At 28.6% G+C, this 13,128-nt stretch overlaps 2 protein-coding genes, 1 long non-coding RNA gene and 1 other non-coding gene across 5 annotated transcripts in view; 3 read left to right on the top strand and 1 right to left on the bottom strand.

Moving 5' to 3' along the window:
• The window catches only part of LOC126264398 (uncharacterized), a 75,345-nt gene that overhangs the window by 17,303 nt on the left and 44,914 nt on the right, over positions 1–13,128 (bottom strand). The window lies entirely within an intron of this gene.
• Positions 474–4,311, top strand: LOC109595700 (cyclin-dependent kinase-like 1). 2 transcript variants are annotated; one of them, XM_020011118.2, is made up of 7 exons: positions 474–579; positions 2,012–2,201; positions 3,095–3,380; positions 3,434–3,541; positions 3,597–3,826; positions 3,877–4,011; positions 4,066–4,311. In XM_020011118.2, the coding sequence occupies exons 1-7, from the start codon at positions 512–514 to the stop codon at positions 4,195–4,197; spliced, it is 1,149 nt and encodes a 382-aa protein (XP_019866677.1). In that variant the 5' UTR covers positions 474–511; the 3' UTR covers positions 4,198–4,311. The 2 variants fall into 2 exon arrangements, with proteins under 2 accessions (XP_019866677.1, XP_019866678.1); XM_020011119.2 differs by lacking the exon at positions 474–579 and adding an exon at positions 1,485–1,948.
• Positions 8,956–11,503, top strand: LOC109595699 (kynurenine/alpha-aminoadipate aminotransferase, mitochondrial). Its single transcript, XM_020011117.2, has 4 exons — positions 8,956–9,133; positions 9,524–9,882; positions 9,941–10,396; positions 10,833–11,503. The coding sequence occupies exons 1-4, from the start codon at positions 9,046–9,048 to the stop codon at positions 11,241–11,243; spliced, it is 1,314 nt and encodes a 437-aa protein (XP_019866676.1). The 5' UTR covers positions 8,956–9,045; the 3' UTR covers positions 11,244–11,503.
• Trnak-cuu (transfer RNA lysine (anticodon CUU)) lies at positions 12,902–12,974 on the top strand. Its single transcript has one exon. It is a non-coding gene; the product is annotated as a tRNA-Lys (tRNA).

Genomic DNA, 13,128 nt, shown 5'->3' with positions numbered 1-13,128 from the left:
TTGTTCCACAATACATGTAAAATGTTTCCTGAACAAAGTAATTTGCTTAATTATCTGTTTGCATTAATCGACAAATTCGATAAAATACCGTTGGTCATTAACGGTAAAGTTCATGTAAAAAGTGTCACTAAGCTCACTTTCAATGTCAGTATCAATGCTGAAGTTATTATCTGTGACACATATACTACTAGTCATAAATATATGCCTTATTTACTCATCAAAAAAAAAAAAATAAATTATCATTTCAATGCTTTATTAATTATTACATTAAACATCTAGTCCATTAGGTTTGGTACAGTGTTTTTTTTATTCGAATAATTTGAAAATTAGACAATTAGTACAAATTTTTGGAAACTATTGTTGGGCAGTGTACACTCTCACCTTTGAAGTAGCAACCCGAGCTTTCGCTACACGAAACACCGTCAATAAACTGCTCACATTGCCATAACAACTAGTTGTAAACAGCGGTTTCAGTTCGTCAGTAGTGCCCCATTGTGGACGAAAGCGACGCATGGAGAAATGGTTTAACGGAAGTAAATTGTGGTTACTGGGAAACCAACTGCAGTTACTTCCAAAAAGGTAATTTTTTCTCTATTGAAACAGAGGATACAATTTGAAAGGTAAGCCGCAAGATTTGCCAAATTTATTGTGGCCTATATTTGAAGATTTTTATCTTTCGGTGACATGCAATAGTTGTGCACAGGGTTAGTTAGATTAAATATAGATTTAGTTTTTTTTCTAGTTTAAATGCGGTAAGGTAAGAAATGAGTTGCATATTCATAACATACTATAAAAATTATTATCTTTATTACTATAGATTTAATTAGTCTATTGTAGAATATTAATACTTAAATTTATTGTAAAGGTTAAGTTTATTTTCAAATCTTATGTGTCTAATAAATTTTTAATTTAAAATTTCTTACTAAGTACTTTTAGGTTTTAGAAGTTTTAAAGTGTATTTTTTAACACAAAAATAAGTTACAGTATATTTTTTTATTTAATAATATATATATATATATATATATATATATATATATATATATATATATATATATATATATATATATATATAAATATATTATAGTTTTATTATTGTTACTTGTTATTTTATTAAAATAAATATTATCACTTTTTTAAAGAAAAAATAATAACCTAAAATTTCCGAAAATTCCAACACAAAATATTAGATTTTTATGAAAATAATAAAAAATTAGAAAATATAAATGAAATATTGAGCGTTATTTATATATCTTTCTATAAAAAAGTGTCTTTTTTACAAGGAAAAGGAAGGTAAATTAATCACCCTATAGAACAAAAATGTCAAGAACAGTAATGTATTCATGAACTTGGTAAGATAACATCATAATATGTAATATTCATGAAAAATCAATAATTTAATGTACGGTCAACAACTGCTCCTTGCTTGTTTGTAGTAATGTGAGGGATAATGATTTGATGGGTTTGATTATTGAATATCAGTATAATAATTATACAAATATAATTGGTAGAAAATATAGTGTTTATTTAAATTTTGTATTTGTATCAGATTTTGCCATTATTATAAAACTGTTTAACTGTCATTAAGTATAATTTATCATTGACATAATTGTCAAAAAACATTAAGTAGATATTTTATCAAAATTTGGAGCATTTCCGTTGCTCATTATTGATGGCGAACTAAATAGATCCTATTTAATAAATAATATTAATTTTTTGTTAATATATATTTTTTTATATTCTGTATGTCTCCATTCTTTTTTTTTTAATATTTACTAGTAGATTTCTGTAAAGTTTGATCAGAACGTTTTTTTATTATGAAATATGTCATAGTGATAGTTATTATGTTAAATTGGATCTGATTTTAAAGTGGCTAAATTTCCGTAAAAATGTTTCCAACAATAAGTATATTCAATATGAAACTCCAGAAAAATTCAGGCACCGAAATATGGTAAGATTTTTTCCCTAAGAAATTTTCACGATATGACAAACTCTGACAATTGTTCAATTTCAGGTCGAGGACCCCGTCCAAGGTAATGGAGCGCTACGAGAAAATCACCAAAATGGGTGAGGGCAGCTACGGCGTCGTTTACAAGTGCAAGAACAGAGACACCGGGGAAGTTGTCGCAATTAAGAAGTTTTCAGAGGGCGAGGACGATCCTCTCATTAGAAAAATAGCACTTCGAGAAATAAGACTTTTAAAGGTATAAGCCATAAACGATTTTTTTCACAGTCCGACGCATTGATTTAAAATGTGTCGATACAAACCGAAAGAAACAATTAAACTTGAACCATGAATTATTTATTTAAGTTATTGATATTGTGTCGAGCACAATAATATTTCAACTTTCGAAAATTGATTTTAGAGTATTGTCGATACTAATGTGTTTTTAACCTTCAATTTTGGACATTCAATTTGGCTGACCAATCGATAAAGCTACACTATTTGTTAGTAAATTTGGAACTTAACAACGGGCTTCTTGTAGTTTAGGTAAATAAACGTAAGGTCATGGACTAATATTGATATTAAACAATTATTTTTAGAACCGGTAATGAACAAATCTGTATCTTAAATCATTGATTGATCAGTAATCTATTTTTAATGACCGATGTACGTTTTTTTACTGGATATTCATTATTATTTAATGCAATTAGTTTAAAAAGGTGGCATTCGAGTTTCTATGATAATATTTGAATATTTTAGAATAAAATTTTATATAAAAGGTTCAAATATTTAAATGTGTTAAATGAATAATTGTCTTTTGAAATATTATAGTACAATTTTAAGGAAAATGACAAATTTAATCCTTACAATTTTCTCCATCCTAAATGTGAATATTCGAATACTTGAATATTTACATTTCCATAGTGCATGAATATTTATATACTTAAATTATCAAATTATTCAAATATTCACTTATAATATTGATTGATTATTCAAGTGTTTGAATAATATTGTTTTAACAGTTTCAAACTCCATAAGGAACCAAACAACAGCGCATTCACCATAATTCAGATCAAGTTAAATATGTGCTTACATTTTTTAGTCTGTATCTGTATTTAGTTAACAACTGATTATTTTGATATAATATTCCAGAATTTGAAACACCCAAACCTGGTGAATTTGATCGAGGTGTTTCGACGAAAGAGGCGCCTTCATTTGGTGTTCGAATTCTGTGAAAAAACAGTATTAAACGAATTGGAACGTTATCCACGTGGCTGTCCGGAAATCCTCACCCAGCAGATTATCTGGCAGACCTTGCAGGCGGTCGCCTATTGTCATAAGCACGGCTGTATCCATCGTGATATTAAGCCGGAGAATATTTTGCTCACATCGAATGGAGTTGTGAAGCTTTGCGATTTTGGTTTCGCTCGGATGATGAGTATGTTGTTGTGTTATAGGTCGTTTTTGCCATTACGAAACGATAATTTACAGATCCCGGCGAAAACTATACGGATTACGTGGCAACTAGATGGTACAGGGCACCGGAGCTTTTAGTGGGTGACAATCAGTACGGGCCACCAGTGGATATATGGGCTATAGGTAAACAAATAATGTTTCAATTTATGTATGTATTGTTATTAATAATGATTTTAAGGTTGTGTTCTTGCTGAGCTGGTGAAGGGTGAAGCCTTATGGCCTGGGAAATCTGATGTGGACCAATTATATTTAATCAGAAGTACCATAGGAGACCTTTTACCCAGACACATGCAGTTTTATAAGAAAAATGAATTTTTCAAGGGAATTATTCTCCCAGTTCCTATGCAAATAATCCCTTTGCAAGCCAAATTACCTATGTGCAGTAGTACTACTATAGATTTTTTAGAGGTGACTATCATATTGTTTAATATTTTAAAAGATTATTTATGCGGTTTCAGAAATGCTTGGATAAGAATCCGTCCAGCAGGTGGAGTTGCGAAGAGCTAATTATGCATCCCTATTTTCAAAACTTTAAGTTTAAAGTTGACGAAAGTGAAATTTCACCTGAAAAACTGTCAAGAGATAGATCTAGAGTAAGTGATATTATTTCAATACAAAGCAATAGTATGACAGCTGTTTATTTTCAGAATTCATCTAATGGTATGTCGTTGCCATTTTTATTGACTGCGTCGATTAAAAACCAAAGTCCATATAAATCAAATAACTCAAATACTAATTCGCAGCCGCGTTCCACCGTAGACCATTTGCCTACTATATGACAAAAATTCTCCTTATTTAAATGATTAATTCTCAGCTAAATGTATATACAATATTTTTGTAATAAATCTTGTTTTATTTTTAAAATGTTATGTTTAATAAAATAGGATAATTATTTTTATGTTTAATTTTGATGTGATATGTGGTTTTAGAATGTGTATATAAACGAAATGTAAATTTAGACAAATATAGGAAAACGAGTTTATAAAGCACTGAAAGGAAACAATCGTTTTTCTTTTATTTAAATAAATTGCTACCGAATAAATAAACATTGTGAAAACGTCACATTGTGTTTCCCATAAATAATTGCATTAATTGATTTATTAATGAAAAAAGTAAATATTCAGTTATCTAAAAAGTGTGACAAAAATAAAGCTTTCTTTACACCACCAATTAACACTGAATCTATTTCCCCATTTTCGTCATATTTACAGTAAGAATCGGAAGAGGATTTGACGAAATGGTACCAGGCACTATAACTCAAATTTCTCACATTAATTAGCGGTTATTAAATTTTGCAAAACATGTTTACTCTTGTCATTTTCGATTTTAAAATAGCCTCACTCATGTATATTTTTATTTAATACCAATCAAAAAATATTAAAATTGTAGGTTGCTTGTTTTTATACTTTTGTTTTAGAACGAGATGATACTCTTGACGTCAAGATTCTTACTTAAAGACCTACGTCAACTATCTCTTAATTTCACAATATATATTGTTCCAAGGCATTTAACACACGATAATTCTGTTATTGTTTTCGAGTATTATTTTCGATCTGCATTACGAAATGACATTATCGAAGAATTTGGAAAAATCAAGATACACAATGAACAAACAAATTATTCAGTTCGATTAAAGTTTTTTATAGACAATCATTTGTTAGAGATAATAGTTATCTGAGAGATATAAGCCTTACGAAATTTATAATTTGCATTAAAGAATTTTATAGTTATTAGTGTCTATTGCATAAAATTGATAGCCCCCAAATTGTGTAAGTCATTTTTAAAATTTTAATATTAATAAATAATAAATTATTATTTCAATATTTGTGGTGTTATAAACATTTTTATCCTTAAAATTTTTATACAAATTGTTCCAATTTTATCCTACTTTAAATTTAAAAATTTTTAAGTGTGAACGATAAATTTAATCCCAATACATAACAATTTTGTATGTCACTTAAATTAGGTAGATAATAAAATTATCAGCTTTAGTTCATTTAATAGATAATTCATGTTTCATAAACCTAATAATTTAGTTGATGTCGGTGTTACATAAATTTGATTTATGTTTGACCCCTGATTCTAGTAGCCCCTTGATCTAGGCCTCCAAAATATTTGCCAGTGCTATAATTAGTAAATAATTATAAATTTAAAATTACATTTGCATTATTATTTTTCTATTTATTCTAACGTTTTCTATTTGAATTCAGTAAATATTGATTTTAATAAATATGTATCTGCGTAATGTTTGTTTGTTGAGATGTTTTTGTCCTATTTAATAGTGTTAAATAGATTATCGTTTTGCCAATTTTAATCATGTCTATTGTAAAAATTTAAAAATGTAACACGTGTATTTTCAAATTCTTACAAACAAGTATATTTTTATTATTTAGTCTAGCAAAAATAATAAACAATGTGTCAACTGTGAGTTGCCAAAATCTTATATCATTTTATCCTTAATTGGTTTCTTTATATTCATAGTTACTACGATCACCACTTCACAGTATTCGAATATAATTAGGCTGTAATATCATATTAGCAAGAATATTAATTAATATTTGCGATAAAACCTCTAATATCTAAATATAGGTCAGACACAGTATGATACTCCTGTGTGATTCCAAAAGAAATGATAAGAAAGTTTTTAAACGGTTGACTGATGCCAGCCCAGTGGGGTCTGTAGTGGAATGCGTTCCCAGTCATTCATAATTAAAATGCGTACAACCGATATAGAGACTAATAATATTATCTACTGCGTAATGCCAAAAATAATATAAATGGAAACAATATCAGAGAAATATCAGCAGTATCAATTTATCATATAAACTGGTTTACATTATTTAATTTTAGCCATTTTAAGATTTTTGAAAAATAAAAATGTAGTATGGACTTACATAATTTATTTTAATATTCTGGTTATTAAATCAGTATATGAATTTCTTAAATATTATTGTTTATTAAATATAATTTACATTGTTGGGCTATTTTTAAAATAATTTGGATCATTTTGTGTAAATATATTAATTTTTATGACCATTTTAATCATTTAATTTTTTATCAATAAACAAATTGTATTCCGTAAATATATCGACATAGCAAAGGTCACATTTTGTGACATAATTAAATAGGATAAATTATATTTTTTGCAATAATGTCATTTTTATTTTATAAAAACGTATTAAAGAAAATGTTTATATTCGTTATATTAAATATCTTACAATTTATTTTATATTTTTGTATATTATTTACATAAATGTGCATCCTTGCAGTTGAATGATGCAATAGTTAAAGAAGGGAGGTCAGAATATACCTGCATAGGGTTGCGGTCCTAATTCCCGAAATTCCTTAGTTTCAATGAAAGCCGATGTTACCATTGAAATGTCTGATGCAATAAGAAATGTTTTTAAAGTTTAGTTCTCCGCTTATTGACGAAAAATAATTCGTAAAATCTTCCTTTAACATTATTTATAACTTTGTGCGTAAAACAATAATTAATTAATATTTCTTAAATAACAACGGAAAAATTTAGCATATTTAACACATGTGTATGTGCATCATTTCACATAAAATAGAAAAATTCAAAATTTTTACAAAACCATTCAGTAATAATGTGATATACAGTTTTTTTAGTATATATGTAAGAACACTGTTTGACAAACTTTGATAAGAACACGTTATGACAACATAGTTCAAATTAAAAGCGAAAAAAATTGAGATATTAGGAGGAAACAACACAAAAATAACGTAAATTTTCTCATATTTTGCAAGAATTTTGAATTCTTGGATTTGGTGATGCATGTTTTCAAAGTAAAAGTAAATTACATTAATATTTGTAAATTTGTAGTACACATGTTTACGTCAAACTTAAGATTAATGAATGATTTACTACTAAAGCAAGGACTGATGTATACGCACATAAACATTTGATTATAAACAGGAACAATAAAACCAAAAAGAAATAATTGGTAAGAGTTTAAAAAGCAATAAAAAAATATAGATAGATCAGATGAGTAAAAGAAATGAGCATCGAGATATCGATATATATATTTTAAATTATCACCTATTTGACTAATTTGGCGGGTCACTTCAAAATTTCGTTGTATGTATAATTAAATTTGCAATAAATAATATAAATTTATTGACGATTTGTTTGTTTGATTGTCAATTAGATACAATTATCAGCAAAGCTAAATACATACTCTGTACCATGTTATTTTTAGGACATTAAGAAAACGTTACATAGCACGTAGTCTAATTATAAAAAATGAATCAAACAAATTAGAATATTTCAAAAGATTATTAATTATCTTTTGATAACGTTTGCATTCTTTATATTAATTCTTTTAAATATTATACCACGAGTTGACTCCAAGGTCAGATGATCTAGAAAATAAAGAAATTGTATGCGTCTGCATTTAACTATTTTTTCTAATAATATACGACCATTCAAAAGCCTACTTAAATAATAAAATTGTATTATTATAGAGATACGAGATCTTTCCCAAAAAATTCTTTAAAACTCCTATCAAATTTACATTTTTATTGATCATCGTTGTTATGACAAAAGTGATGAAATGTTTTTATTTTTTAAATGTTTCATAACAAAATTGCACTTAATTATATAGTCCGATAATTATAAAAACTTGACGAAACTGGTATTATACCAAAATTAGATTTTAGTGATTAACCATCAAATTCCAATATATTATTGTTTATTTTAAATAAACTGTTTATTAAAATAGATATTATAATAAAAAACTATTTGTTAAACAGTTACGTTTGAGATAATAATGTTAATTTAGGTTATATTTATGTTCAAAGTCGCGCCTCGTTTGGATGAATATTTATAAAAAAATAATAATAATACAGTGTACTGTACCGGTAATGGAAACTTGTAAACAAATTTGTATGGTAAACAAGTTTCTATGTCTAATTTTGTTAAAATTAATTTTTCAATAATAAATTAATTATTTATGTATTTCTCAATTATAAATTGAGTGTGAGGGGGTGAACATTTATTTTAGAGAATACCCAAAATAAATACCTATTTGCTGAATTTTAACAATTAATGTTTACAGCAATAAATCAGATAAATATAATTTTTTAAAAAAATAAATTTCAAAAACTGAAATGTTAATTTGTTTTTGTTTGAATTTAATGTCTGTCTTTGTATTTTTTACGTACGTAAGCGTAAGTCTTTGTGAATAATAAATAATTATTACAAAAAATAAATTTGTTAAATATAATGTACAGCTAGTAAAAGTAAATAAAATTACCACCCACTATGAAAAATGGGTATTTCCTTACGATTAATTAATCAAAAGCGATAAAGGCAATTATAATTTCCAATTTCATAACATAAACCGTACTAAAACAATAACAAAACCCCCAAATATAATTCGGATGATTTTTCGATTGTATGCGGTTTCATCAGCTTATCAACGGCGTGAGTGTTTTTACCGCGTGTGTTACATCATCTTCTCCGGCCCGCTACGGGTATCACTATAAATGTCGGGGACGCCTTTCTTGTTTTTATTCCGACGCAGTCTTCTAAAGCGTTCACTTGTCACTACAAAGCTCACCACTTCGTGTTTCGTTGTGCCGCCAGTTTGCCAAATTTTGCCAAAATGGAAAAAATCGAAAACGTTATCGACTATTCTTATTTTATCAACACCCATGCCTCAAGACGTAGACCTGCACTAACCAGAGAGTTGAGTAAGTAATTTTTAAAATTTTTATTTACAATCAATTGTCAAAAATTTGCATTTTATTATACTGAGGTCGTCTTTATTCGAGTAATTTTTTAATGATTTAAATAAAATATGCACATAATTTTAATTATCCAGGTCTGCATAAACGTTAAAATATTTATTAAAATATATCAATGTGTACAGGTGAAGAATATTATAGTTTAAAATACTGTTACCAAGAGAAAACAGAAAGTTAATATTTTTCAATGACTATCTTTCTTAGATACAGTGAATTCAATTTTGCAACAACAAAATTGCCTCATCATTTTATTTGCCATTTAAAAATATGATTATTTGCCTCCAATAATATCGTCGAAGACAAACTATGACTGATAAGACCTTTTAATTTTTTCAGCTAAACGTCAATACAATGCCCCCAAAGAATCCATATCTCTTGCTGAAGGAATGCCTAACGAACTGACATTCCCAATTGCTGGACTCAACGTTGTACTCAAGGATGGAACCTCATTTAACCTTCAAGGACCCACCTTGAATGCCGGTCTTCAGTACATCCCTAGCCAAGGTTACCCTCCACTAATCCAAACGCTGAAAACATTCACCCAACAAATTCACCAACCTCCAAGATGGGAAACCACCGACATTATTATTACTAACGGATCACAGGATGGATTAAGCAAATCTTTGGAAATGATAATCGAGGAGGGTGACAGTGTCCTGGTTCAAAACCCTCTGTACACTGGAACTGAAATTATTGTAAGTCTCTGAAATCATTATTCATCAGCAAAATATTGATTGCACGTTTTATTTTCAGCTAAAACCGTTCAAAGTTAACGTTCTTGGTGTGCCACAAGACCACCACGGAATCATCCCACAAAAACTTGTGGACATCTTAGAAAACTGCAAAGCCAACTACACGGAAGAAGGTGGAGGGAAAATGCCAAAATGCATATATATCAATCCGACGGCATCGAATCCAACCGGCGTCACTATGCCACTGGAACGTAGAAAAGAAATATACCAAATCTGCTGCAAATACAATTTGATCATTCTGGAAGATGATGCCTACTATTTTCTGCATTTCCTCGATGAACAGCCCGTTTCATTCCTCTCTTTGGACACCGAAGGCAGAGTAATCAGATTCGACTCCTTCTCCAAAGTGATTACATCAGGATTACGTGTGGGATGGCTTACCGGACCAAAGCAACTAGTACAAACTATTGAGCTTCATATCCAAAGTTCCTATTTACACTCAAGTTCCTTATCTCAGGTAAGACAATTACATTTTAGAAAATTATTCCTCTCATACTTATATTCAAAAATATTCTCTTATTATTGCCAAAATTATAGATCCATAAATATCGACCTTTCGTTTCATCTTATCTGTCACGTGCCTGTTAATAAAAAATTAAAATCAGTTTACTAATGACGTTAATGGTTTTAAATCAACCGGATACTAACAGACTCTTCTTGGAATATTTATTTTCTGACTTAAACCAGTTTCGATAGTGACCTATTAGCCATATTATCTTAACCGCACTGTATGTTGTTAATTGGGCAAGTTTTTAGACAATTTGATAATATTAAATTGATGTTAACATTTCGTAATAAAGTAACGGACTTGTTGATTAAATGGTCGGCATTGCTGTGCGATAATTGTGCATAAATAAATTCGAATTATAATACAAATATGTTTATTGTTACAGGTATTAATTGATAATTTGCTTAAGAATTGGGGCTTCGAAAAGCTCTTCCAGCACTTCGATTACGTCAGATCATATTACAAAGCTCGTCGCGATTGCACTTTGAGCTCGATGGAAAGACACCTCAAAGGTTTGGCAGATTGGACCATACCGACTGGAGGCATGTTCGTGTGGATCAAAGTGCGCGGAGTGTCCGACGTCTACGAAATGCTGATGACCAGAGGACTGAAAAAGAATATTACATTTGTACCTGGCCATGCGTTCATGGCAGACCCGACTGAAGCCTGCAATTACATTCGAGCTTCCTTCAGCAAATCGAGCCCCAAGCAAATCGACAAGGCCATGAGGTTGCTGGCCGAATTGATAAGGGAGGAGCAGCTTTTGTTGCGTAGGAAGCTAGAAAATTGTACTTAAAAGGCACTTCTATGAGCTAAATATGTGTATATATGCCACGAAAAGGCTAATCATTGCATGTTAGGTCTAGAGTTTTAGCTCTCTACCATGTTGATGACACTGGTTCTCCCGTTTGCAGAGGAGCACTAATGTTATAAAATGGAATTAAAATTAGTTTTTACAACGACAAAATACTAATATTATTTTATGGTTTTATTATTACAATTAGGTAAATAAATATGAAATAAGAAATGTTGATAATAATAAAAATTGTATATCCACTTAATTATTTTATTTTAATCCCTTAATGAACAATACCAAAACTATTCAATTCCTACCAATTGGAAAATAAATTTATTAATAAATATTTATACTTCACTTTAATTATTTATGTTATTGTTTGATCAAAGAAATACATAAACTGAATTTTCATTTGATAAAATTGTACATAAACCAAAGTTGATCTGAAATTGAAATACAAACGTTCGTCCACATTTGTATATAGGGTGTATAGTTTAGTTTAAACAGAGAAACTGATAGATGTAACTTCAACAATTTCCATCAACAGACGAGCTAGAACTGTTTCCATGTCTGAAACATTTTGTCACAATAAAATAAACCAAATTATTAATGAAAAGTTATATTGAAAAAAATATATGAGTCTCGTTGTCATTGACTTTTAATTATTTTTTGTTATCTTTTAGTTCTCGTGAAAAAAACAAAACAATAAAATTTATTTAGTACAAATAAACACGACACAATAAATTTAACATAAACCAACAATTTTTATATTTAATCAAATTAGTACATACATTGTATGAGCATCGATGACTGTTTGACACTTTCTTTGCATGCTTTCTATGAGCTTATTTAATTCTTCTTGGTGTACCTTGACCGTTGTCTGCGAATTTATAGCTTGAAATTGAGCAGCTGCCGTTCTAGCATATCCCATTCATATTCGTCGAATTTCATGCAAATTAATAAAATAATCACTTTCTATGTATACAATCAACTACAATTAACTAATAAAACATTTTAATACATAAACATTTAATAGCCTCAATTTTTGAATAAGAGTTTATTCCATACAGTTCGTGGAACAACAAACATTATTATTATTTATTTTAAATTAAATTCAATGTACAAATAAAATCATCAAATTTTTGTCACTACATAACATGTTCAGGATGTACACAATAGTTACAAAATAAATCTAAAAATTTGTCTTTTGGAGGTTTTTTAACTTAACTTAAGAATTAGAACGTAATAAATATTTTTGAACATCATTAAAGAGAACTAAAAATTATCTGTTACTAAAGCGACATCTAGAAAATTCTATCTGAACTAAAAATACGAATTGAGAAGACATCTACATAAAAACAGCATTAGTGTTAAACGTCACTACTAGAAGCGTTTGACACGCTTATACTTTACTGTTTATTAACTTACTTAATTAAGAATACTAATAATAGAGGGAGCAACGATGTTCCATACATTTTAATAGAATTTATAATATTTTTTAAACTAATTATGTTAAACATGTAATTAAATAATAAACTTAATGTTCAATGTTTTAAATAATTTATTAAAATAGTTATATTTCATTTTCAATAAAAAGACAAATTTAATTTTAGAACAATACGTGTTCATCACAAAAGTTAAAGGAAAGATACGTATTAGCCCGGCTAGCTCAGTCGGTAGAGCATGAGACTCTTAATCTCAGGGTCGTGGGTTCGAGCCCCACGTTGGGCGCAAACTTTTTCTCTTATTTTTATTCGTACACAATTATTTATAACCTTTTACTTATCTGTAAGACCATAACATAAATTCTTAATTAAAACTAGATATTTATAAATATTGAAGTTACAATTAATAAATTTAGCAAGTAATAAACTTGATTAATGTT

The sequence above is a fragment of the Aethina tumida genome, chromosome 1 (assembly GCF_024364675.1).
Source record: "Aethina tumida isolate Nest 87 chromosome 1, icAetTumi1.1, whole genome shotgun sequence".
Taxonomy (NCBI): Eukaryota; Metazoa; Arthropoda; class Insecta; order Coleoptera; family Nitidulidae; genus Aethina; species Aethina tumida.
Note: the sequence above shows the minus strand (reverse complement) of the source record. Positions and strands in the feature narration are given on the sequence as shown.

Coding starts and splice junctions, on each gene's coding strand:
- LOC109595700 (XM_020011118.2), top strand. CDS start 512: ATGGAGAAATGGTTTAACGGAAGTAAATTGTGGTTACTGGGAAACCAA. Junction 2,202..3,094: donor GAGAAATAAGACTTTTAAAG/GTATAAGCCATA, acceptor ATAATATTCCAG/AATTTGAAACACCCAAACCT. Junction 3,542..3,596: donor AGTGGATATATGGGCTATAG/GTAAACAAATAA, acceptor AATGATTTTAAG/GTTGTGTTCTTGCTGAGCTG.
- LOC109595699 (XM_020011117.2), top strand. CDS start 9,046: ATGGAAAAAATCGAAAACGTTATCGACTATTCTTATTTTATCAACACC. Junction 9,134..9,523: donor TGCACTAACCAGAGAGTTGA/GTAAGTAATTTT, acceptor TAATTTTTTCAG/CTAAACGTCAATACAATGCC. Junction 9,883..9,940: donor ACACTGGAACTGAAATTATT/GTAAGTCTCTGA, acceptor TTTTATTTTCAG/CTAAAACCGTTCAAAGTTAA.